Genomic DNA, 25278 nt, shown 5'->3' on the forward strand with positions numbered 1-25278 from the left:
GGTGAGGCGAGGAGGAGGCGGAGTGACTCGGCGGCCATTAGCTGTGTGTAGTTGCCCGGGACTGGGAGCTTAAGTGAAGAGGGAAGCCTTGCTCGGTGGAAATCTACCGTGGCCATGGGCTCCTGCCGGGCCTAGCCCCAGAGTACGGAGAAGGCGGGCTTTTCGGTGCCCCGCCCCGCCCAGTGGCGGGGCCCACTAGGCCCCCGGACATCCCCGGTCTCAAGTAGGCCTCGTCTGCCGGCAAGGGCGCCCCAAAGGCGGGAGGCGCCATGTCGCTGGTTGCTTACGCCAGCAGCGATGAGAGTGAGCCGGATGAGGCTGAGCCGGAGCCGGAGGAGGAGGAGGCGGCGGCCCCTCCATCTGGGCCCGCTTTAGGGGGCCTGTTCGCTTCTCTCCCCGCACCCAAGGGCCCGGCCCTGCTGCCTCCGCCCCCCCAGATGCTGGCCCCAGCTTTCCCCCCGCCGCTGCTGCTGCCCCCTCCCGCCGGAGACCCCCGGCTCCAGCCGCCTCCGCCCTTGCCCTTCGGCCTGGGGGGCTTCCCCCCACCCCCAGGCGTGAGCCCTGCCGAGGCGGCGGGAGTTGGGGAGGGGCTGGGATTGGGGCTGCCCTCGCCCCGGGGCCCCGGCCTCGGCCTGCCGCCCTCCGTGGGCGGTGCCGGGCCCCCCCTGGGCCTTCCCAAGCCAAAGAAGCGGACAGAGCCCGTGAAGATCGCGGCGCCGGAGCTGCGTAAGGGGGATGTGAGTATCCGGGGAGGGCGCCCCCGCACTGCCCCTCGGCTCGGGTTTGGGCCCCGCCGGACCGGGGACCTGGGAGGTTCCGGGGCTGCCTCCTGTGCGTGCCTCCGTTGGCCGCGGACCGCTGCGTTCCTGCCACGCTGCGATTCACTGAGCTGAGTTTGTCAACTTCGCTGTTTGTCCACGCGGGTTTCGCGGGGCCGGACCCGCCTGCGGAAGGGCCACGTCCCGTCCCCCGGCACTGGCGGTCCCGGGCCCCCGCGCGCCTGCTTCTGCTCCCCTGTTGCGTCTTCAGCCCAGGCCGTGTGGTACTTGTCTTATCCGGACAACGGCTTACGACCTGCCACCTGAAGAAGTGACAGGAGGCAGGAATCCTGAGCTGAGCCCTTGCCTGCACATTCGGGACCAACTTTTCCCCCTTGCACCTAAAACCATTAGGGTCTGGACGAAAAGAATAGGCATCCCGAGTTCTGCTCTTGAGGGGAGTTAGGGAAGAAGGGGAGGGTTTGTCCTTCCCCTTCTTCCCCTTTCAACTGCTGCAGAGCTCTGGGAGGTAACAGGTGTCCGGCAGGTAAGATCTTACCTGGAAAAGGACAGAGTGGAGGTGAAGAGCTGGGTCTGTCACTTCCAGGCCGGTGCCTCAGTTTCCCCGTTTAGGTACCGCTAAGCCTAGGGGAGATAGGATGCTTGGGTCCTATTTCTAGAAGAAGCCGCCAAGCTGGAACAGAAAATAGAAGGCCTGTTCTGGAGCGAGTGCTTTGGGAATAAGGGAGACATGGAGCCTGCTGGCGGGCAGGGGCTTAGGGTTATGCCGAGGTCTTTCCTCTCTGGCTCCTGAAAAGCGAACCGGTCCGTCTTGCGCTCACCTTTGGTAGCCCTCTGGGAGAAGCTTATTTTTGCTCTTCCTGCCCTGCAGGCTTCCAGCTCTGGCTGGGGGCCGTCCCCCCTTCCTTGCACTTGCTGGCCCCTCACCTTCTAACCCCAGATGGCCTTTTGTTCTCCCATCGGCTCCTTTGGAAGCTGGCTTCTCAGGAGGGCTTTCTGGCCCACCTGCACGAACTGCAGCCTCTTATCCCTCGCCCTTTCCCTTCCTTTTTCTCCGCAGCCGTACAAGCCCCCCGAAGGCAGGCCCTGTTGATTCGTGCCGTATCCCTCGCGGTCGAAACAGTGCCCGGGGTGTGCGGACTGCTGCCTGGATGTTCCCTGAGTGAATACACGTGAATGAATGTGGACTGTTCACGAAAAGGAGGCTCCGGGATCTCCCTCACGTCTCGATCCAAACTTTCTTCCACGTTACTTCACCCTTTCTTTGCCCCGAGTCTGTTGTTTCCAAGTCCAGGATCCCAAACAGCCTTCTGTCTCCAGTGAAACTTTGGTCTTGGTTTTGCCTCGAGCGCAGGGAAGTCTCTGAACGAGACCGAAGAGAACGGGTTCGTTTCTTCCGCGCTCTCTCTTCTCCGCTTCGCCGTGTTCTCTGCCTAGTTTCCCTCTGATGTCTGGGGGGAGGAGGCACTTTGAGGCAGCCTGCCTCCCTCCACTGTGACAGCGGAGAGTTCATTTGCAGGTCTGGGGAGGCAGCATCAGAACGAGTTGCCGCTAAAGGTCGTAGAGTCTTCCATTCGGTCTGGCTGAGGTGGGGGAAACCCCCGAGGACTCCCCGCCCCGTCCCTCCTTTGTCAGTGTGATTCTCGAAGTTCCCAAAGTTCCCGAATTCTCCAAGGTGAACAAGACTCGAGACTCGGATCATTCAAATAAAGCCAAAGCTTCCTCCCCCTTCAGTTTCCTACCTTCCTTCAGCTTGAGCTGGTGCTGGCGGTCTCTGAGCGCATGGTTCCTGCGGAAAGGTCCCCAAGAGCACAGGATGGTCAGCTGAGGGCGGCTGCTGGCTTTAGGGTCGTGCTCCTCCGGTTGTAAGCTGTGTGTCTTGCACTTAGTAGGCTCACAGGGCACGTTTGGAGAAATAAATAAACATTTTCTTAAGTGACTTCCCTTTAGGGTTTGGAGTTGAAGTAGCAGCAATGAACTCTGAGCTCTCGTTCGTTCGTTGGTTCGTTCGATCCTAGCCTGCTTCTCTGTGCCAGCAGCTCGGAGTACAGTGAACGTGATAGGCTCTGCCCACAAGGAGCTTCTGGAGGAGGCGGACAAGGAGATAGATTTCAGGTCAAGTCGGAGAAGAGCCACGTTAGAGCTGGTGCCGTGGGAACGTACCTAGCGGGTGCTAATCCGGTCTAGAGGCTGGGGAGGCTGCCAGAGGGAGGAGATGTCTGCACAGAGATGAGATACGTGAGTAGAGGGAGCCGGAGAAAGCGGGTGCCGTGGGGAGGAGCACGTCAGGCGGAGGGGCGGGATGTGGCAGGGAGCTTAGCAGCGAGAGAGACCATGCTTCCGGGGCACCTGGAGTGAGTTAAGCTCCGGAGCTGGATGCGGGGACGTGGGGGTGCTGAGGCCAGGGGATGTGGCCTCTGGGCACCACGGAAAGGCCTTCGTAAGTGACCCTGGGGTAGTGAGGCGCCCTTACGGGCACAGCAAGAATTCTCTGGTTGCACAGCGGCTAAGACCTGGGGGAGCAAGACCGGCAGGCACGGCGTGGCAGGGGGTGATGGCCTGGGCACCCGGGCGCGGGCCTGGGGAGCGCTGCAGGCGGCAGGGCTGTGGGGGAGTAGAGCACCTGGGCCGTCTGGGCGGTCGATGGGATGGCCTAGATGAGGGCCGGGATTCCAGGTTGACCCCTGCCTTTAAGAGCTCAGGCAGCCGGAGGGTAGTGCTGCCATTTATTTAGGGAATACAGAGCAGATCGGGGATTAGCTGGATTTAGTTGGTTGCAAGGATCAGAAACCACCTCAAGCCAGGTTGAATAATGAATGACCCGAGGTGCCCGGGAAAGGGCCTGGAGTCAGAAGTTGGAGATCTTTGCGTGTTTGATTCATGCTTCTTTGGCTGCAGATCAGTTTCCTCTGCTGCTTGACCTTTGCTGCCGATGAAAGATGGCCGCCCCACCCCCACCCCTTCTCGTATTTTATTTCTCTTTAGTGATCAGTCCAGATGGAGCCGTGTTCTTAGTCCCGGTCCTGGTGTTCCAGGAGAGAGAATACGGTCGGTCTGATGTGGGTCGGCTCATCAGTCAGCTGCAGTCGGGGCGGGGCAGCGCCCAAGTCTGTCCAGGTGCGACGCGAGGTCACATTCAGTCAGCCTTCGGTTTACATGAAGGACTGGGAACGACCCACGGAACAGATGGTCATTTCCTTTTCCCTTCTCCTCTCCTTACTCCACCCGAGCTAACCCCCCCCCCCCCACACCGCATTGGGCTGGACGATTGTTGATTTCATGGACTCAGACTTCTAAAATTAGGATACAAAATGTCAAAATTAGCAAAGTGAGTCTGCTGTAAGAGTTTTCTGTCCTTGGGGCACCTGGGTGGCTCAGTCTATGCGTCTGACTTCGTCTTGCGTCGTGATCTCAAGGTTCATGAGTTCCAGCCCCACAACGGGCTCAGTGCTGACAGCTCGGAGCCCGGAGCCTGCTTGGGATTCCGTGTCTCCCTCTCTCTGCCCCTCCCCTGCTTACACTGTGTCTCTTACTCTCTCACTCTCAAAAATACATAAACATTTAAAAAATTAAAAAAAAAAATAAAAGAAAAAGTTTTGTGTCCTATAACATGCATTTTAGAGCAAGCAAATTTGAGGCTTATCTGGGTTAGGATTACTTATACTTACAGATCGTTTACCCAGATAGTGGAAAATTGGAGGGTGTGAGAGGCAGACTTCACTAATTTTGGTCATTTCTGTTAACCAAGTAAAGAGTTGACGGCAGCAGGTTTAGCTGATTTTTAGCCCTCGGTAGAGGTGGAGCGGGAAGGGGCACAGACCCTTCTGGGACACCCGCTGAGTGGCTGACACTGCCTGGGCGGTTGCATCCCTGGTCTACAGGTGAGGAAACAGGAGTTTAGAGAACAGAGGTGATCTGTCTCAAGTCACAGTTTGGGAGTGGCAGGGTTGAGTCCAGGGGTGTTTTGTTCTGAAGCAGTGCCTGTTGGGGAGGGAGAAGAGCCATGGACAAGCACAGCTGTACAGGCAGCAGGTGAGGGTGCGGTGGGGAGAGGCAACATGATGAGGGTGCTTGCTGTAGGGGAGAGGCAGTGCGGTGAGGGTGCTGTAGGGAAGAGGCAACACGATGAGGGTGCTTGCTGTAGGGGAGAGGCAGCGCGGTGAGGGTACGGCAGGGGAGAGACCGCACAGTGAGGGTGAGGCAGGGGAGAGGCAGTGTGGTGAGGATGTGGCAGGGGAGAGGCAGCGTGGTGAGGGTGAGGCAGGGGAGAGGCAGCGCGGTGAGGATGTGGCAGGGGAGAGGAAACACGGTGAGGGTGCTGTAGGGGAGAGGCAGCGCAGTGAGGGTGTGGCAGAGGGAGGCAGCGCAGTGAGGATGTGGCAGGGGAGAGGCAACACGGTGAAGGTGCTGTAGGGGAGAGGCAGCGCAGTGAGGGTACTGCAGGGGAGAGGCAGCGCGGTGAGGATGTGGCAGGGGAGAGGCAACACGGTGAGGGTGCTGTAGGGGAGAGGCAGCGCGGTGAGGGTGCTGTAGGGGAGAGGCAACATGATGAGGGTGCTTGCTGTAGGGGAGAGGCAGCGCGGTGAGGGTGAGGCAGGGGAGAGGCAGTGTGGTGAGGATGTGGCAGGGGAGAGGCAGCGTGGTGAGGGTGAGGCAGGGGAGAGGCAATGCGGTGAGAGTGCTGTAGGGGGGAGGCAGCATGGTGAGAGTGAGGCAGGGGAGAGGCAGCACGGTGAGGATGTGGCAGGGGAGAGGCAACACGGTGAGGGTGTTGTAGGGGAGAGGCAGCGTAGTGAGGGTGTTGAAGGGGAGAGGCAGCGCGGTGAGGGTACGGCAGGGGAGAGGCAACATGGTGAGGGTGCTGTAGGGGAGAAGCAGCACGGTGAGGGTGTGGCAGGGGAGAGGCAGTGTGGTGAGGGTGCTGTAGGGGAGAGGCAATGCGATGAAGGTGCTGCAGGGGGGAGGCAACGTGGTGAGGGTGCTGCGGGGGAGAGGCAGCACGGTGAGGATGTGGCAGGGGAGAGGCAGCGTGGTGAGGGTAAGGCAGGGGAGAGGCAGCGTGGTGAGGGTGAGGCAGGGGAGAGGCAGCGCGGTGAGGATGTGGCAGGGGAGAGGCAACGCAGTGAGGGTGCTGTAGGGGGGAGGCAGCATGGTGAGGGTACGGCAGGGGAGAGGCAGCGCGGTGAGGGTATGGCAGGGGAGAGGCAGCGCGGTAAGGATGTGGCAGGGGAGAGGCAGCATGGTGAGGGTGTGGCAGGGGAGAGGCAGCACGGTGAGGATGTGGCAGGGGAGAGGCAGCATGGTGAGGGTGTGGCAGGGGAGAGGCAGTGTGGTGAGTGTGCTGGAGGGGAGAGGCAGCGCGGTGAGGATGTGGCAGGGAGAGGCAGCATGGTGAGGGTGTGGCAGGGGAGAGGCAGTGTGGTGAGGGTGCTGGAGGGGAGAGGCAGTGTGGTGAGGGTGGTGTAGGGGAGAAGCAGTGCGGCGAGATGTGGCAGGGGAGAGGCAACGCGGTGAGGGTGCTGTAGGGGAGAGGCAGCGTGGTGAGGGTGCTGTAGGGGAGAGGCAGTGTGGTGAGGGTGCTGTAGGGGGGAGGCAACGCGGTGAGGGTGCTGCAGGGGAGAGGCAGCGCGGTGAGGGTATGGCAGGGGAGAGGCAGCGTGGTGAGGGTGAGGCAGGGGAGAGGCAGCGCGGTGAGGATGTGGCAGGGGAGAGGCAACGCAGTGAGGGTGCTGTAGGGGGGAGGCAGCATGGTGAGGGTACGGCAGGGGAGAGGCAGCGCGGTGAAGGTATGGCAGGGGAGAGGCAGCGCGGTAAGGATGTGGCAGGGGAGAGGCAGCATGGTGAGGGTGTGGCAGGGGAGAGGCAGTGTGGTGAGGATGTGGCAGGGGAGAGGCAGTGTGGTGAGGGTGCTGGAGGGGAGAGGCAGCGTGGTGAGGATGTGGCAGGGGAGAGGCAGCATGGTGAGGGTGTGGCAGGGGAGAGGCAGTGTGGTGAGGGTACTGGAGGGGAGAGGCAGCGCGGTGAGGATGTGGCAGGGGAGAGGCAGCATGGTGAGGGTGTGGCAGGGGAGAGGCAGTGCAGTGAGGGTGCTGGAGGGGAGAGGCAGTGTGGTGAGGGTGCTGGAGGGGAGAGGCAATGCGATGAAGGTGCTGCAGGGGGGAGGCAACGTGGTGAGGGTGCTGCAGGGGAGAGGCAGCACCGTGAGGATGCGGCAGGGGAGAGGCAGCGTGGTGAGGATGTGGCAGGGGAGAGGCAGTGCAGTGAGGGTGCTGTAGGGGAGAGGCAGCATGGTGAGGGTGGTGTAGGGGAGAAGCAGTGCGGCGAGATGTGGCAGGGGAGAGGCAACGCGGTGAGGGTGCTGTAGGGGAGAGGCAGCGTGGTGAGGGTGCTGCAGGGGAGAGGCATCGCGGTGAGGATGTGGCAGGGGAGAGGCAACGCGGTGAGAGTGCTGTAGGGGGAGGCAGCACAGTGAGGGTACGGCAGGGGAGAGGCAGTGCGGTGAGGGTGCTGTAGCGGGGAGGCAACGCAGTGAGGGTGCTGCAGGGGAGAGGCAACACGGTGAGGGTGCTGTAGGGGAGAGGCAGTGCGGTGAGGGTGTGGCAGAGGGAGGCAGTGCAGTGAGGATGTGGCAGGGGAGAGGCAGCATGGTGAGGATGCGGCAGGGGAGAGGCAGTGCGGTGAGGGTGCTGTAGGGGAGAGGAAGTGTGGTGAGGGTGCTGTAGCGGGGAGGCAACGCAGTGAGGGTGCTGCAGGGGAGAGGCAGCGCGGTGAGAGTGCTGTAGGGGAGAGGCAGCATGGTGAGGATGCGGCAGGGGAGAGGCAGTGCGGTGAGGGTGCTGCAGGGGAGAGGCAGGCGAAAGGGAACGTTGCTCTAACTGGAGGGCACCTGTCCGCAGAAGGTCAGGAGACCAAAGACGGAAACCGGCTGATGAGTCAGGCTAATTGGGATAAAGCCGCGAGGAGTGTGGTGGTGATTCGGCTTTGGAGCCTGGGGGGGTCGGGGCCCGGGCCCTTCTTTCCTCCCTGGCTCCCGGCCCCGGCAGCTCGAGACGGCCTTTTGGAGCGGGCGTGTGCCAGAGCCCGAGCCTGGGAAGATAAGAGAACCGCTCTGATAGATGAGCAGATCCCACTGGGCCGGCTTAATGGAAAATGTCTGTTTCCGTTTTGCTCTGCAGTCTCCGTGCGTGTGTCTTGTCACTCTTGGCAGCTGGAGCGGAGAGGACAGTGGTGGCCGTGGAGGCTCAGGCTCTTGTGAGGCCAAGACGTCCATTCCTTTCTCCTTCAGAGGCGCAAGCAGTTTGCGCCTCTGAGACCCAGGAGGGCCTGCGCTGGCCCAGCCCGAGGCTCCGTGGCGCCTGGAACGTCGCCCTCTCTGGGTCTGATGGCACAGCCCTGCCCAGGTCACCACTGGCTGATTGCTGCTCTCTAGGAGCTGACTCTATGGCCTTCGTTTGATCTACTCCTGTGGAAAAGTGTGGCAGTTCCTCAGAAAGTCACTTGGAATTACTCCGCAGTCTAGCAGTTTCTTTCTTTTTTTTTAAACATTTATTTATTATTAAGAGAGACGGAGCACGAGACGGGGAGGGTCAGAGAGAGGGAGACACAGAATCTGAAACAGGCTCCAGGCTCCGAGCTGTCGGCACAGAGCCCGACGCGGGGCTCGAACTCACGGACTGCAAGATCATGACCTGAGCCGAAGTCGGACGCTCAACTGACTGAGCCACGCAGGTGCCCCTCTTTTTTTTTTTTTTTTTTAATTTTATTTTTTAAGTTTCTTCTTAAGTAAGCTCTACACCCAACATGGGGCTTGAACTCATGACCCTGAGATTGAGTCGCATGGCTCCCCCGACTGAGCCGGCCCGGTGCCCCTGTGATCCGGCAGTTTCATTCCTCGGTGAGAAGAGCCGAGAGCAGGACTCCCACACGCACGCCCATGTCCGCGGCAATGCTCTTCTCCACGGTCGGAAGGCGCCCGCAGCCCAGGTGTCCACAAGTGGACAGCAGCACGACATGTCCATGCCACACGTGTCATTGAGCCTTAAGAAGGAAGGAAACTCTGACATGTGTGCAGCGTGGATGGCCTTGGAAGGCGTTACGCTAAGAGGAACAAGCCAGCCACAGCGGGGGACGTGCCGTGTGATCCCAGCCACGTGAAATGCCCACAGTGTGCAGAGCCCAGGGGACAGGAGAGTGGAGGGTCCCTGGGGCTGGAGTGCAGCGAGCAGGCAAGGGGAGGTATTGTTTACCAGGTACAGACTCTCCGTTTGGGATGATGGAAGGTTCCAGAAATAGTGGTGACAGTTGTACAACACTGAACGCACTTAATGCTACCGAATGCACACAGCGGTTAAAGTGGCAAATGTTATGGGGCCGCCTGGGTGGCTCAGTCGGTTAAGCATATCCGACTCTTGACCTCGGCTCAGGTGATGATCTCACGGTTTTTGAGTTTGAGCCCCGCGTCAGCGCAAAGCGTGCTTGGGATTCTGGGTCTCCCTCTCTGGCCCTCTCCCATTCACACTGTCTTTCTGTCTTTCTTTTTCAAAACTAAATGTTAAAAAATAATAATAATTGGGGCGCCTGGGTGGCTCAGTCGGTTAGGTGGCCGACTTCGGCTCAGGTCATGATCTCGCAGTCCGTGAGTTCGAGCCCCGCGTTGGGCTCTGTGCTGACAGCTCAGAGCCTGGAGCCTGTTTCAGATTCTGTGTCTCCCTCTCTCTGACCCTCCCCCGTTCATGCTCTGTCTCTCTCTGTCTCAAAAATAAACGTTAAAATAAAAATAAAAAAAAATAATATGTTTGTACAGTTTTATAAACGTAATCATCTGAGACTTGGACAAAACCTGTTTATTCGCACATTGTTGCACTTGAACCTAATTGCCTAAGATGTTAAAGTTTAATTGGGCCTCCAGACGTCACGAGAACCGTCTGTGCCCGGTAGTGAGGTGGTTCCCCACGCGCCCTGCCAGGGAGGGGACGTGTCTCTGTGGTTACGAGGCCAGGGGATGGTCAGGGGTCTCTGAGGCAATGGGAGTTTGGAACAGAGAGGACGGGTCAAGGTGTTTAGGTGTTTGGGGCTTAATGCTTTGTTTATTTGCTTTTTTTGTTTTTTGGTTGAGTTTGATGTCTTGGCAGGCCGGAGAGAATGAGAGTCCTCGACCTCTGCCAAGAATCTTCATTTATGTACGTTTCCATGGCTAGATGCTCGTGCGGTCTTTAGCGCATCATTGTGATATGTGCGCATGCTATTTTCCACAGGCTTGGGGGCCGCAAATACATGGCACAGCTGAGACTCACACTTGTAGTTCTGATTTGGTGCCGTGTGTGCCCGTCTGCGTCGTGTGGGGTCTTGAGGGGCCTGGTCAGGGCGGATCTCGGGCCCGGGCCAGCAGGGGACAACTCGGCTCGGTGTCTCTGCGGAGACGCGCGAGCTGAATGGTTCCGGCCCTTGGTTCCACCGCCGTGACCCAGCTGGTACTTGGCCTCCCCGGGCCTGCCTTCCCTCCCCCTCGAAACTGAGATGACAGGGCCTGCCGGGAAGTGTTACTGGAAGGACGAGTGAAGCGTCGTGAGTTGACTGCCACCTAAGATGACTGTCCTGCCCTCTGCCACCTCTTCCCCTGTCCCCCTGCCCCCCAGACAGACTCCCCTTACGGGTTTTGCAACATACTGATACAGGTGCAGGGACTGGGCGGTGAGGTGAGGCCCCACATGGAGGAGAGACAAACGTAGGACCAGCAGATTCGTTGAGGGGGTGTTTGAACCACACTTGACGCCCTTTGCGTTGTCCTGCCTTGTTACGGGACGCTTGTCACTCTTACTGGATTGTGAGCTCCTTGAGGACGGGGACTTCTTCCGTGGCACAGCACACACACACAATCTTTGAGGCACACCGGGGGGACTGGTCTGGGGAACAGGGGACAGGACTCTCCCTGCTCCAGGCCCTGCCCCGTGCCCGTGGGCAGAGCGCATGAGCATCGTCTTCCCGTCACCCAGCCTGGGGCGGCTGTCGGGACATCCGTCGATACATGCACTGTGGATTGCAGAGAGTAGATTCTCAGTCGCTGTGAGGTCCTTGTAGCCGATGAGCCGGGGGAGGGACTTGTGGGCCGTGAGGGTCGGCCGAGAGATTCCAGCAGAGCGTTTGAGTTCTTGCAGCATCTTGCACACGGACGCGTCTGAGACCTGCCTGATCCCCTTTATACGCAGGCGCCCAAAGCAGGCCCTGGGAACAAATGGAAGCTTTTAAGGTTCTTGGCTTGAGAATTCACTTGTTATTTATTCTTAATTTTAAAAAATGCTTTAGCGTTATTACTTTTTATTTTACAGAGAGGGAGAGAGTGTGTGCGGGGGGGGGGGGGGTGCGGGGAGAGAATCTCAAGGAGGCTCCATACTCGTTGCGCATCCCGTGACCCTGGGATCGTGACCTGACCCTAAATCAAGAGTCAGACACTCAACCGACTGAACCACCCAGGCGTCCCGGGATTTACTTTACTTACTTACTTACTTACTTACTATGTATTTATTTGTAATTATTCTTAATGCTTTTATTTACTTGGGAGAGAAACAGAGAGACAGAGTGCGAGTGGGGAGGGGCAGAGAGAGAGGGAGACACAGAATCCGAAGCAGGCTCCGGGCTCCCAGCTGTCAGCACAGAGCCCCCCTGGGCGCTTCACCTCCTGAACCGCCAGATCACGACCTGAGCCGAGGTCGGTCTCTCCATCGCCTGAGCCCGCAGGCGCCCCCTAGGGGAATAACTTTTAAAAATCATAGGCTTGCACCTTTTTGATCGATGGCGATGTTCAGGATCTGGTACTGAGCTACAAGGTCAGGTAGCTTCCAGTGTGAGAGCTTGTGTTAGGGACAGCCCCGGTGAGTCAGAGGGTGACACAAATGGCCTCCTGTGTTGCCCCCAGCGCTCACCGTCCCCATTGGCTCACCTTCTTCTTGGACGCGAGCAACTCTGTCTGGCAGACGGTAGATCATACTTGCAGAGGGAATGGATTTCTCCAATGGCTTTGACCTTTAATGCTGCACAGAGAGTAGTTAACACCCCACTTAACTCCCGCCGGAGTTGCCCGGCCGTGCGGTTATGTTGTCTGCGTGAGCGGTTTCAGAAGGGCAGCTGAGACTGGGGGAGATGGTGGGCCACATCCATCCGTCTTCCAGCAGACAGATTTATTAGGACAAAAACGGGTGTAGCCTTTTCTTTCCACCAGGTCTAAACGGGAGGAAATGCTTTTACTTTAAAGGAATAGAAATTGACGCCAAGGAGCCTGGGCCTCAGGACCCGGGCAGAACGCAGAACAAGCGTCCTGGGGAAGTCACCACACACCCCTTCGCCCTGAGGCGGTTCGAGAGCAGGGAGGGAGCTCTCGGGCGCCTCCCCTGCAACCGCACAGACCCGCGGGCCGCCCTTGTCCGGACCTCGCTGGATGTGGGTGTTTCCTCCACCGCCCTCACGCAGAAAGGCCTTATTCCGTTTCTCTTTTTCTTAGTCAGATTCCGAGGAAGATGAGCCCTCCAAGAAGAAAACTGTCCTTCAGGTAAGCTTTGTGACCCGGCAGAAGCCATTTCTCTTCCCGTATTGCCTCCCGAAAGAGAGTCACGACGCCCGGGAAGTGTTTCCACATCACACGTAGGGCAGATGCAAGCATCTGAGGACCAGCTCCCTCCCTGTGGTTTGGTTGTTCTCGGAGCCGCCCCCGAGGGCCCTCCCCTCGCCGTTGCTCGGCGCTGGCCTGGTGGGGTCACCCCTGCTGGGGGCAGCCGGTGGCAGGGAGGCAGAAACCAGTGGGTGCGATGCATTTCCGCCGAAAGGATTGTTCAGGAAGGGTGAGCGGAGCGGGCAGAACGATGTTAGGAACGTGTGTGTTGTGTGGTTATCCTCCCGCCTCATCTTTAACCTGGAAGGTAAATACTTCAGCCGCGCCAGGCACAGCTCTCAGTGCTTTACCAGCCTTCGGTTGATTTCATTCTCAAGGTAGCACCGCAGTCGTGGCGTTATCATCACCCCCGTATTCCGCTGGTGGAAACCACGGGCTGAAGGAGCTTGCCCGCGGGCAGCGATGCGTGGGGCAGGGCGGGGATCAGACTCTGGGTCTGACCGTCCAGTCCCAGCCCTTCCCTGCTGCGCTTGGCTCCCGCTCCAGCCCTGAGACCCGAACTCCTCAGCCAGACGATGCCGGGAGCTGATCTCTCGGCCGTTTGCCCTGTTTTCCCCTGTCCCGGTGCCTTTATTCCGGCCCCCGGGAGTTTCTTCCCGCTCCACTCGCTGCTCGGGGACTCACGTGCTCTCTGATCTCGTGGATCGTATGTCTCAAGAAAAACCAAAGCAAAAGCGGTCCTGCCTTTGTCAGATTATGTCGTGACTCAGGCGTGTGACGCCAGAGCTGCCCCTTCCCCTGACTCTGCTAAGATGTCACCTCCACTGCTGGGAGCTCTCCGGGCACAGTCATGTGGAGGGGAGAGTGACGTCCTGGCCCTGTGTGTGGGGGGTGACGGAAGAGGAGTCGCGGCCAAAACTGGCAGCTGAGGCTGCCGGAGGCCGGTTCTCCGTTACCCAGGGTGGCTTCCTGGAGGGGGTGGGTAAGGGCAGCCTGAGTCATGGGGACACTGGCTCAGAGGGCCTCCGGAGCACAGAGCAGCCTCCCAGCTGGCGGAGGGGGTGGCGGGACACTGGCTCAGCTGTCGGGCAGGGTGGGGACCCAGTGCTGCACAGGGGTGTGGCTGTGACCCCAGATTCCAGCTGAGAAGTCAGACACTTCAAGGTAGCCTGAGCATGTGAACCACATGGCACGTGGGCCCGCTCCCTACGTGTTTGAGTCTCTGCGGTCCACCTGGCTGGAATGTTCCAGAGCTGTGGACACACAGCAGGGGGAGGAGCGCACTGGCCAGATGAACTGTTCTGCCTGCCTGACTCACCAGCCTTTCTTCACTTGCTCTGGGCGTTGCTTGGCCGAGGGGCTGAAGTATACTGGTCCTCCAGGATAGGGGCATGGTGGCCTTGTTCCATTCTCCTTTTTTAGACTGACACCTCCCTCGGCCCTCCAGCTAGGCCAGGCTAGCCCCGTGGCATACAGAAAGCAGAATCGGAGAGATTTTTCCGTGCAGGAGGAACTCGGGATGGGCTGAGTCATTCAGCTTACAGATTGAGAAGTTAAGTGCTCGACTCTGGCATAAGCTGAATACGTCACACGTACAGGGCTTTCCTTGGGCAGAGGAGAGGACTTTGGGCAACAGGAGTGAAGGTCTTTTGGACAGAGCCTTGTTCTTGACTTTGAGTAGCAATCCCAGGGAAGCAGGGAGTTCCTATGTTAAGAAGAACCTTCAAGCCCTGGAGAGAGGTAGAGCGATCAGCTGGAGAGAGCCCTGGGCTTTCTGGGAAGAAGGGATGATGTGGGGTTAAAAGCATCGTAGTCACCAAAAGCCACAGACTCAGGGAAGGCTCTGGGGCACAGGGCAGCGGAGCTGGGTTGGTGTGGAGCCGAGGAGAACGGGGGTGATGTCTTCCCTGGGAGAAGCAGCCAGCAGTGGGGCCTGAGGTAGGAGGCAGACGGGATCCCCCAGCGATGCAGCGGGCAGAGTGAGATTTTAGGCCGGAGCGCCTGTCTGTGCTTCTCGTTCTTGGTGTCGATAACGCGTATCACCAGATCTCACTTGGCACGTTTTTTCCCTCCTTCCCCGAACCTGTGCTCACCAGGGATCCGGCGAGGGCGCTGGCCTGTCTGCCTTGCTTCCCCAGCCTAAAAACCTGCCTGTGAAAGAGACTGGCAGGCTGCCCCTGCCCCACGCCTCCTCCCGGAAGCCCGCGGATGGCTCCTCTGACGCTAAGCCCTCCAGACAGGCTTCTAAGACCAAGCCCTCTTCCCTCGCCTCTGTCATGGGCACCACAACCACCACTCCGTCACCCTCTGCCATCAAGGCTGCCGCCAAGAGTGCTGCCCTACAGGTGACGAAGCAGATCACGCAGGAGGAGGACGACAGTGATGAGGAAGTAGCCCCCGAGAACTTTTTCTCCCTCCCTGACAAGGCTGAGCCGCCTGGAGTTGAGCCATACCCTTACCCCCTCCCTGCCGTCCCTGAAGAGCTGCCTCCAGGCACGGAACCGGAGCCGGCCTTCCAGGACGACGCAGCCAATGCCCCCCTCGAATTCAAGATGGCAGCGGGCTCAAGTGGGGCCCCTTGGATGCCTAAGCCTGGGGATGACTACGGCTACAACCAGTTTTCCACATATGGCGATGCCAATGCCGCTGGTGCTTATTATCAGGTGGGTAGGTGGTCCGGAGGGCGGGCCAGGGCGCGTTGGAGCGTGGAGGTCACGGAGAGCTCTGAGCCGGTCCTACGGCCTCTGTGGTTTCGCTTTGGCTGAATTAATGTCTTCCGGCGCCTTGATTTTCCTGTATATCTCTGGCCTCAAAACATACCACCTTTGTTCTGAAAAAGGGCCCGTCTTGAAGTCTGACAGGGAGAAGCACATAACTGATACGTTTGTTCTGGAAACCAGCCCCGTAGGAGCTGGCGAGAGGTGTAGGGAGAAGGCGGGAGATCCAAGACCCGCTGGTGTGGATGGTGAGGCTGAGTGGACTGGAGGGGTGCGCTGAGAGCAGGAAGGAAGGAGAGGAGGGGCTGAGGGGGAAGGGGGTCTGGAGAGTTGAACACAGAAGGGAAGAGGGGGGAAGGCAGGAGCCACGGGAAGGTGAAAGGATGGGAGCCCCTGTCCCAGGGAGCCAGGGGACCGTAATTTGTGCTGTGACAGACAGTGGGGTCTGAGGGGGGGTTGGGCTTGGAATCCCAAGCCGTGTGAGTCTGGGCAGATTCCTCAGCTGTACGAGGGGGGGGGGGGGTGACGGTAGTGGCCTCGTAGCGATGCTGGGACAAGCCCATCAGCGTGGCATGGTGCCCGGGCCAGAGCGAATGCCCAGGAAAGAGTTGGGATAACTTTTTATCCCAGTGCCATTTGGAAGAGCTGCTTAGCTTTGTTGTGAGTGGCGTCCGAGGATATGGGAGGCCAGGTGAGTGGGTTTAGGAAAGACTTTCCCGGCATCGCAGTCCTGGGTGGAGAGGGCTCCAGGGGCTCAGGGACTCGTTCTGACCTGCTTAGCCAAACAAAACAAAACACAACAACAACCAAAGCCATTTAAAGGAACAACAACCAGGCATTCTGTATTTATTTATAAACTGCACCGAGGGAGTCCGTGCACGTGAAACATGTAACGTGCACTCGGGACCCTGCAGTTCCACGTATCTTACTGTGAATGCTTTCATAGAAAATCGTGCTCTGATCACTCTGGATTCTTGCGTGTTTTATTCGGTCAGTGTTAAACGTTTCCATTTAGTTCACTATAAAATGAATGTTCTTAAAGGGGCATTTTTTGGAGTTTTGGGCAAAAGTGGAAGAATTGGGAGAAAGCGTGGGCCGGGAGGAAGCCGCTTCTCAGCCCGAGGGCCACCTGGCTGGCCTCCTGGGGTTTCGTCCTGCCTGCACCCCTCTTCCTCCGGGACCGCAGCAGCCTCCGACAGCTCAGTTCCAGGGCGGTCATCAGATTCCTGAGCTGAGTGCCCGGGAACACACACCTTGGCTTGTTCCCGGCTTTGTCAATTCCGTACCAGTCTGAAAGCCGTTTATTTTATGTTAGGTTTTTATTGAAGAATAGTTGAGGGGCGCCTGGGTGGCTCAGAGGCCGGTTGAGCGTCTCTTAATTTCTGCTCAGGGCATCATCTCACGGATGTGAGATGGAACCCTTCGTCGGGCTCTGTGCTGCGTGTGCAGCCTGCTTAAGACCCTCTCTCCCTCTCCCTTTGCCTCTCCCCCACTCCCTAAAAAAAAAGAAAAGAAGAAAAGAACTATAGTTGACGCGATGGATGTTATGTTAGTTTCAGGTGTGTGGCGATTTATTTCATATCAGAGATCTGCACCCTCCCTCCCCGTTGCAGGCAGCGTCCTTGGGTCCACAGGCCCAAAATTAAGACAAGGAGCGGGAACGGTGTGCCCTCACACCTCTCCCCTGCTCACGGCCGAGGGTGTCTCCATCTCGTGGGCAGGAGGTGTGGCGCTGAGGGCACTGTGGCATGAGGGTTGGGATTCACCCTGGGGAGCAGCCGAGGGAGAGGGGTGTAAACCGAAGCAGGAGAGAATGCCTGTTTCTTGTCCCCCTTCCCTGAGCTATAGCCACCTGGACGGTGCCGATCAGAGAAGCTGCAGAGGGTGTTCTGAGTTACAGATGGGTCCTCGGGACGCACGCCTCTACCTGGGCCGCTTGAGGGGCCTGTGGTGCGGGTGCCTCCGCTGCCACTTGGTGAGGGTTTGCTCCAGACCTTGTCCCCTGTCCGCTGTGCCCCTCAGTTGGTGTGTTTTTTCCCTCTCTTGACTGCAGGATTATTACAGTGGTGGCTACTATCCTGCACAGGACCCGGCCCTGGTCCCCCCCCAGGAAATTGCCCCAGACGCCTCCTTCATCGATGACGAAGCAGTAAGTTAATAAAGCACGGGTGACCATCTTTGACCCATGGACGCCAGGTTTCAAATCCAAAAGTAAAGGAACCTTTTGGGGAGTGGGGCCTGGATAGCTCAGTTGTTTGATCATCTGACTCTTGGTCTCAGCTCAGGTCTTTAACGTTTATTAATTTTTGAGAGACAGGAAGAGACAGAGTGTGAGCGGGGGAGGGGCAGAGAGAGAGGGAGACACAGAATCCGAAGCAGGTTCCAGGCTCCGAGGTGTCCGCACAGAGCCTGATGCGGGCTCGAACTCAACAGACCGCGAGATCATGACGTGAATCAAAGCCGGACGCCCAACTGACTGAGCCACCCAGGCACCCCTGTGGTGGAATTTTGCTCAGGTCTTGATCTCAGGGTCGAGAGTTCAGGCCCTGCATTGGGCTCTGCACTGGGTGTGGGGTTTTTTTGTTTGTTTTTGTTTTTGTTTTTTTTTAACTATATTCAGTTAGGATTCGCTGTGGCAGAAACTCCAAAGTGCAGTGGCTTACATCGGAGAAGTTAACTTTTTTCTTCCTCAAAGAAGGCCGGAGGCAGCCCTGCATAGTTGTTGGGCATCCGGGCGCCTTGTGATGATTCCTCTGCTGTCCCTACGTTGTGGCCTTTGTGCTCTGGTCGGTGGTGGCGGCCGAGGCTGCCGCTCTCTCGCCTGCATCGCGGCCGCTGTTCTGCGGCAGGTGGAGAGACCGAGGAAGAGTATCTTCTTCTCCTTTGGGGAGACCTCCCCCAAATCTCCCCAGAGTTCCTACCGGCGCTTCCATTTCTGTCTCGTTGACTAGAGTCTGGTCACGTGACCACATGTGGCTTCAGGGGGAGCCCAGGGGTGGGATAGTCTTTTATCCAGTTGGGTGGTAATACGCCAGAATGTTGGGCTCCTTCACGTTAAAGGTGAAGGGGACGATAGATTTGGGGAGAGGACAGCAGCCACAGTAAATGACTCCTGTGTTCACACGCCTGGATCCCCTGCCGCTGGGCTCCCTCACCTCAGCACAAGGAGAGAGAAAACCCCGGGTCCCGTCAGGCTGTGTTCCGGATGGGAAATCTTGTTCTCTCCGTAGGGAGGTCTCAGCCTGTCAGGAGGGGGCTGGGGAAGTAGGGGTGTGCTCTTTTTGCATTCAGGCTCTTAGGAAAAATAACCCCCTCTCGCCTCTTCACAGAAAGGTGTCCGTCCCTACACATGCTTCTTCCTGCTGTCACTGTGTCCCCTGCAGGTGTGTCCTTGACACGGTCCATAGTTGGGCCCTTTCTGTCCTCAGCCTGGGAGGCAGCAGAGAGCTCATCCAGGGGCGAGAGTTCTTTCCTGCAGGTGGAGTCCCTCGGAGGAGACCTCACCAGTGACGCTGAGAGCTGGGCCTGGCCTGCACTCAGGTCTCTGAGTGTTTCCATTAGAGTCCCCTCACCCACACGAGTCCGGGCGACGTTGGTGCGACCTGCCCTTTTGGTGAGGCGGGCAAGAGAGAGCGGCAGTCTCCTAGAAATCTTGCCAGGCTCCCTCTCTCCCAGCTCCGCCTCTGAGGTCCACTCTGGTGTGGAGTCTGCTGATTTTGTGACGCCAAACCAGTGAGAAGGAACGCACGTGTAAAAACCAATTTTTAGAGGAAGAATCCTAGATTTTTTTTTTTTTACCCTGAATTCTTTTTTTTGTTAATGTTTATTTATTTTTGAGAGTGAGAGCGAGAGAGAGAGAGAGAAAGGTGAGTGCAAGCAGGGGAGGGACAGAGGGAGAGGGAGACACAGAATCCAAAGCAGGCTCTAGGCTCTGAGCCGTCAGCACAGAGCCCGGCGTGGGGCTCAAACCCACGAACTTGTGAGATCATGACCTGAGCTGAAGTCGGACGTTTGACCGACCGAGCCACCCAGGCGCCCCTACTCTGAATTCTTAATCTGAAAATTGTATGTAGTCCTTTTCGGTACGTTGAACTTACGCATAGTTTGAGCACATGTTCCCAGCAGTGATCCCCCCCCCCGTACTCGCTCACGTTTGGGGGTACCGCCTTGGCCTCCCTTTCCCTGAGGGCAGGAGAACGTCTGGGCGGCAGCCTTTCATTGGGCATCGGACGAGTTTGATAGGTGGGGGGTGAAAGGGGGTATCGCACAGGGGGGAGTTAAGGACACTTAATTGTGTTCTCCTAACTGGGTCGGGAAGCATCATTGCACCGTGTGACAGCCGCCGTGGGTAGCGCAGGGGGCGGGGGGATGGTCGTAAGATGATTCCATAAATTCTGGGATTCTAGTGAGTCCCCGACCTCTCACCCAGATCCCCCACTGCTGCTTTCTGTCTCCTTTTCCAGTTTAAGCGGCTACAGGGCAAGAGGAACCGAGGGAGGGAGGAAGTCAACTTTGTGGAGATCAAAGGTGACGACCAGCTCAGTGGGGCTCAGCAGTGGATGACCAAGTCGTTGACAGAAGAGAAAACCATGAAGTCATTCAGCAAAGTAAGTGGGAAGGGTCTGTTGCATGGCTAACTTGGGGGTGGGGGGTGCCCAGAGCAGAATCTGGGCCTGCTCCTGTCCTGACCCCACACCCGATGGTTACCCCCCAGCACCTTTCACAGATGCCTGCCACCCGTGGGACTGGAGCCTGCGCCGAGCCTCACGGATGCAGCCTCCGCCTTCTAGAACTTTCCAGAACTTTGCGGCACTTTGCTTTCTGTCTGGGGGGTGGAGTCTTGTCACTGAGACCGGGCGACTCGGGAAGAGCTTTGATGCGTTGTGGCTGTCTCCCCGGCGGGACAGAACCCGCAGCTGCCCTGCCCTCTCCCTCTGTCACTTCCCGCCTCCACCCTGCCAGGCTGGGGCCTGGCTCAGCACATCTTTGAGGTGTGGATGTAACAGCAGAGTCCTGGGGGCTCCGGTTCTGAGTATGCACCCCCTCCCCTCTCCTTTTTTGCTGTTACTTATTGTCGCCAGCTGGGGGCTTTTCGGGTGTTTATTCTCCACGCTTCCCACACCACACGCCTGCCTTCCTGTGCTAGTTTTCTTCAGTCAGCGTGAGGGACCCCTCTCCACCTAGTAGCTGAGCACAGCAAACATGGACATTTTTGAGCCTGCCACGGGGGGCGGAATGTGGAGAAGCCCTGGATTCAAGCCCAGCACCAGCAAGGCCAAGGTCGGGCATCTTCTCCCCTTCTCCCTCCCACTCTCTCCGCTCTGTTCTGTGGCCACAGATGGCCATCTGAGTCCTGGCCGTTTGTTTTCACCGAATGCTGGCGGTCGTACAGGACAGAGCAGAGGGCTGTGGTTAGATCAGCACAGAGCCATCCGTGTTTCCTGGAAGAACCACTGGGGGGAGCGTGCTCTCCTAACCGGGTCGGAAGCATCACTGTTCCGTGTGACAGCCGCCGTGGGTGGCGCCCACCGTGGCCAGCGAGTGCGTCGTGCTTGTCGGCTTTGATGGTGACGTTAAACGGTGTCCCACAGCAGCCAGGAATTGGGGGTTTGCTGCTGCTTGGGTCCTTACTTTCTTTGCACCGCCTCATGGTGTTACAGCTCGACTGTTTGAAAAGAAGAGAAACCTACGGTTCGTGTCCTCGAGGGCTTTACAGCACAGCCAGGAGAAAGTTGATGAGTGATGGGGGGTTGCCGAGGACCCTCCAGAGAGGAGTGTTGGGGGCTGGGTGGGGCTGATAGGATGCTTCTGGTCTGAGGCAGCACTGGTGGGGCAGGAAAACCATAGGATGAAAAAGCCCAGACCAGTATAGACTTTGACAGTAAAGTTTTTGCTTCAGAGCTTGGTTAGGGCTTGGGTGTAGTTACGGGTGGAGGCTGGAAGACTGGGGAGAGGTGGGTGGTGGTGAAAATTCTGATTCCAGGGTCTCTGGGGAGGCACACGCCGGGGAGGGGGGGCGGGGGTGGGCTTTCAGCTAGAGGCTGGGGATGGGAGAGCTGGGGAAGCTGTAGGTAGGAGCAGGCTGGGTGAGAAAGGGACAGAGACGGGGAGGGCTGAGGCGGAGACGGGCAGGATTACGAGAGGGAGGGAGGTCACCCAGGCCCTGGAACAGAAGCTGTTGTAGAGTCACTACACGTAACACAGCCAGCTTCAAGTGCCCACTGTGGGCAGAGCCCTGTGCTTGTTGCTGGGGGTGGGGTGGGGTGGGGTAGGGTTACCAAAGAAACAGAAGACGCAATCCTGACCCCAAAGCATCTCCAGTCCGGCAGAGATATTAGCAGGCTATTTCAGGCAGATCTTCTTAGCCTGGGTTTTTGGCATAATGGTTTTAATAAAAACCGTTTTGTGAGCGTATAGACATAAAAACAGCTCCAAGCTGACTTTTCTCCCCCAGGTTTTAGGCCAAGTACTTGGTTTCTAAGCCCCAGCCTTGCACCATCTGGGCACGTGTGATACTTCTCCTTTTCTTCCTGTGGCTTAACGAGTGTGTTTTCTTCCCTTGCAGAAGAAAGGGGAGCAGCCAACGGGCCAGCAGCGGCGGAAGCACCAGATCACGTACCTGATCCATCAGGTGAGAGGGTCCCCGGAGACCCCAGGGACAGCCGGCTGAGACCCCTTGACTGCGGGCCTGAGGCCCCTTCACCGCCCCGTGGGCTGGAAGCCCAGGTGCCAGGCACCAGCTTCCCAGGGTCCGTTCTCCATGTGGCCACTAGGGGGGGATGTGTCCTTCAGAATCACCTACCACCCCACCCCGCCTGGCGCCTGGCGCCTGTCACTTCCCACTTCCCTTCAGCCTCAAGTGCCAGGGGCTTGCGAGTAAACTAGGTGGAGATTCAGATACCCAAACATGCACGCGGAGGGCAGCAAAGTGGTTTCTCCTACGGTTCTATTACATGGCAAGTTTATCAGAAATAAATGGCGAGTTTATCTATCTAGGGATTTAAGAATCTAAAGAAAAAAATGGGTTCGCCAGCTTTTAACAGAACATCCACCTGATAAGGATGTTGGTTTTGTAGTCTCCACTTCTGTGGCAGGAAACAACACAAATAATTAAAACTCGCAGATAATCCAAACATGTCTTCTGGAATTAGAATGTCACTTACCTGATAGGACCCAGCAACTCTCACTTATTTAATCATTAAGCAGACATCTTTTGGAGACCTCCTGTGCTGAACGCTGTCTGAGACCCAGATGGGAACGTGCTGTTCTGGCCCTTTCCCTGGGGACACATTGCTGCCTGGTGATTTCAGGGGGAAATCTGCTTTTGCTGTTCTTGTCAATGGTTCACCTTCCTTTTCAGGGACTCCCCTGTGTCCTTATCCTGACTTGTTATTTGTAGGGAAAGGACTCGAGGGTAGGGTTTTCTTTTAAGCCCAAACCCTTTTTTTTTTTAAATGTTTGTTTATTTTGAGAGAGCGCGCGAGTGGGGGAGGGGCAGAGAGAATCCCAAGCAGGCTCTGCAGTGTCAGCGCAGAGTCCGAAGGGGCAGGGCTTGAACTCATGAAGGGTGAGATCGTGACCTGAGCCAAGATCAAGAGTCCAGTGCTCACCTGCTGAGGCACCCAGGTGTCCCTAAACCCTAACTCTTCTCCTCCGCCCCTTAACCAAGGGGAGGTGGGCAGATACCAGCTAACTCTGGCGGGGTGGGGTTGGCGAGCCCCCCCTTCTCAGGCGGTGCCCGTAGGGTCCCCAAGTGTGGCGTTGAGGTCAGCAGAGGAAAGTCACAATTCTGGTGCCTTCCAGTCTGTATTTCACAGCTTCAGTTTGTGCTTGAAAGGGGTGTGAATTTCCAGGGTTCCACATCCACTGTGTGGAGCACAGCAGCGACACTCCCATCTCGAGACACAGCTGGCGCTTGTTGGTGTCCCGTGTGGCCCTGTCCACATCTCTGACGCTGTCCTCTCCTGCTTGGCTGGTCGGGCATCCAAGGCATCTGATGTCCTCCTTTCAGATGCAAATTCCCGCTCACGTCTGTCCGGCTTCCACTGGAGAGAGAGTTTTAATTCGGTTTTAATTCCAGCAGGTGTAGGACCAGGATGCTTCTGTTCTGTTTTTGTCAAGATTTTATGTATTTATTATTACTTTTTGAATGTTTATTTATTTGAGAGACAGAGAGAGAGCATGCACGAGCCGGGGAGGGGCGGCGAGAGAGGGAGGGAGGGAGGCAGGGAAAGGGAGACTCCCAGGTAGGCTCCACACTGTCAGCCCAGAGCCTGACGAGCCTGACGAGGGGCTCTGACTCATGAAGCGTGAGATCATGACCTGAGCCGAAATCAAGAGTCGGACGCTTAAGCAACTGAGCCACCCAGGGCCCGTGTAAAGATTTTTTAAGTCATGTCCACACCGCACGGGGAGCTCACACTTGGGACCCCGAGGTCGAGTTGCGCTGTCCGCCGACTGAGCCAGCCGGGCGCCCGGGGCCAGGGATCCTTGAGTCTTTGCTCTGCTTAAACCCCGTTAGCTCTTTGCTTTCTCGGGGTCTCCCCTTCGACCTGAGTCAGGGAAAACAGAGTCTGGCAGGGGATTTGCTACTTCCCGGACGTGTTCCAGGGGGGAAAGGGGCTGGTGCGGGAAGAAGCTCACAGAGGCCAGGGGAGAAGTCTGTCACCCCAGGCTGACGCCCACCCCCCCGCCCGTGTCTCTCGCTGCAGGCCAAGGAGCGGGAGCTGGAGCTGAAAAACGCCTGGTCCGAGAACAAGCTGAGCCGCCGGCAGACCCAAGCCAAGTACGGGTTCTAGGGCTCCGGACCCGACTGCCCCCGGGACCTCCTGCAGCCCGGCGCCACGGCCTCGCCTCCGGGACCCCCGCTGCCTCCAAGTCCAGGGCCTCCTTCCCTGGGGACCCAGCCCTCGCCTCCGCGAGGATGAACACGTTTGATAGATTTTTCTTAACAGAAGTTAGAGAACTCAGCTCCTCTCTGTCTTGGAGCAAAGACTCGAGCGGTGATGCTTCAGACGGGGCTCCGAGTCCTTGGATGGGAGTTTTGCTCCCTCGTGGGTGTGATGAAATGGTGAACCCCTCCCTCCATCTTTTTTTTTTTTCTTTTTTTAATTTTAAACCAGGGATGTCTGTTGAAATAAAACATTCAGTCTGACGGACACTGCTCGCCCTAACCCCTTTCCTGCTATTTCGTGTGCTCTCCTTTTTCCATTCTGGATCTTTCGCCTGCATCTTCCTGTTCCTCGGTCTGACTGTACCTAGTGTAATGCACCCCCCGCCCCGACCCTCACAACCTGCCTCATGATTGCCTTGCTTTTCTCCCCTGGGCCCACCGTCTAAACTGGGCTCGTGGCCATTGAAGACTCTGGAGGCGTGCCTACGACTTCGTATATGGGGCGGGGGCCTGTGGTCCCAGATCTGGAAAGTATCGCTGATCTCCGGTGTCTCTGGAGACTAGAGGAGGTCGAGGAGGTCCTTTCTGTGACGTGGAAAAGTCGCTTCACATCAGTTTCGGTCCAGCAGGAAGTGAAGTGGTGAAATGTCCCTGGAAAGGACTCACGTTGACAACCAGTTGCCATTGGCCATGAACGGCTTGGAAGCTTTGTGTGGAGCTTGGGGGCCAGGCAGGTCTCCTTGGGGACTTCTGGACCCCTAGCTTTTTGTTAGAGAGGGAGGAGTGGTTGGGGGAGGGCGGCGGCAGGGTCACGGGCTTGGGTTGGCGGTTCTGCACTGGGATGCCGCGTGCAGCAAGACCGGTGGCCTGATTCCTCCTCCGCGGGGCAGGGCTCGGGCAGGGGCGGGAGGCCCACGCCTGTCCCGGCACCGTGCATCCTGCGGCCACTACCGGAGCGGGCTGCTGGGGGTGCCGGGGCTCCGGCCGCGCTTGGCTGCAGCGGCTTCCCGATACCAGGGCGTCGAGAAGAGCCCTGAAGGGAGCGGCCCTGGTGCCGGGCCGTTGGAGAAGCTGGCCGTTTGACAGTCCTGGTGACAGATGGGAAGGTGAAGGTTACGGCCAAGGGGTCACTTGGAGCGTGTGGCGGTGTGGGGACCCGGGCGTGAGAAGGAAGAGGCGGGAGGGAGGGTCTCCCCGAGCTCCCGGTCTTGCGTGTTGGGTAAGTTGAGGAGTCTGTTTCTCATTAAGTACGGCGGAGGGTTTCGTCACTTACAGGAAAACCACCCA

General features: G+C 57.9%; 2 protein-coding genes across 3 annotated transcripts in view; one reads left to right on the plus strand and one right to left on the minus strand.

Moving 5' to 3' along the window:
• PRCC (proline rich mitotic checkpoint control factor) lies at window positions 1-24271 on the plus strand. The gene is made up of 7 exons (XM_045454583.1): window positions 1-737; window positions 12274-12321; window positions 14478-15044; window positions 17152-17247; window positions 19562-19705; window positions 21664-21729; window positions 23810-24271. The coding sequence occupies exons 1-7, from the start codon at window positions 270-272 to the stop codon at window positions 23894-23896; spliced, it is 1476 nt and encodes a 491-aa protein (XP_045310539.1). The 5' UTR covers window positions 1-269; the 3' UTR covers window positions 23897-24271.
• Window positions 23049-25278, minus strand: part of SH2D2A (SH2 domain containing 2A) — a 15808-nt gene continuing 13578 nt past the window's right edge. Inside the window, exon 9 of one of the 2 annotated variants that reach the window (XM_045454585.1) lies at window positions 23049-23143. The gene's annotated coding sequence lies outside the window, so the exon portion shown is untranslated. Of the gene's footprint in view, window positions 23206-25278 lie in introns of both variants that reach the window. The other variant, XM_045454586.1, reaches the window with a different exon arrangement.

The sequence above is a fragment of the Leopardus geoffroyi genome, chromosome C3 (assembly GCF_018350155.1).
Source record: "Leopardus geoffroyi isolate Oge1 chromosome C3, O.geoffroyi_Oge1_pat1.0, whole genome shotgun sequence".
Taxonomy (NCBI): domain Eukaryota; kingdom Metazoa; phylum Chordata; class Mammalia; order Carnivora; family Felidae; genus Leopardus; species Leopardus geoffroyi.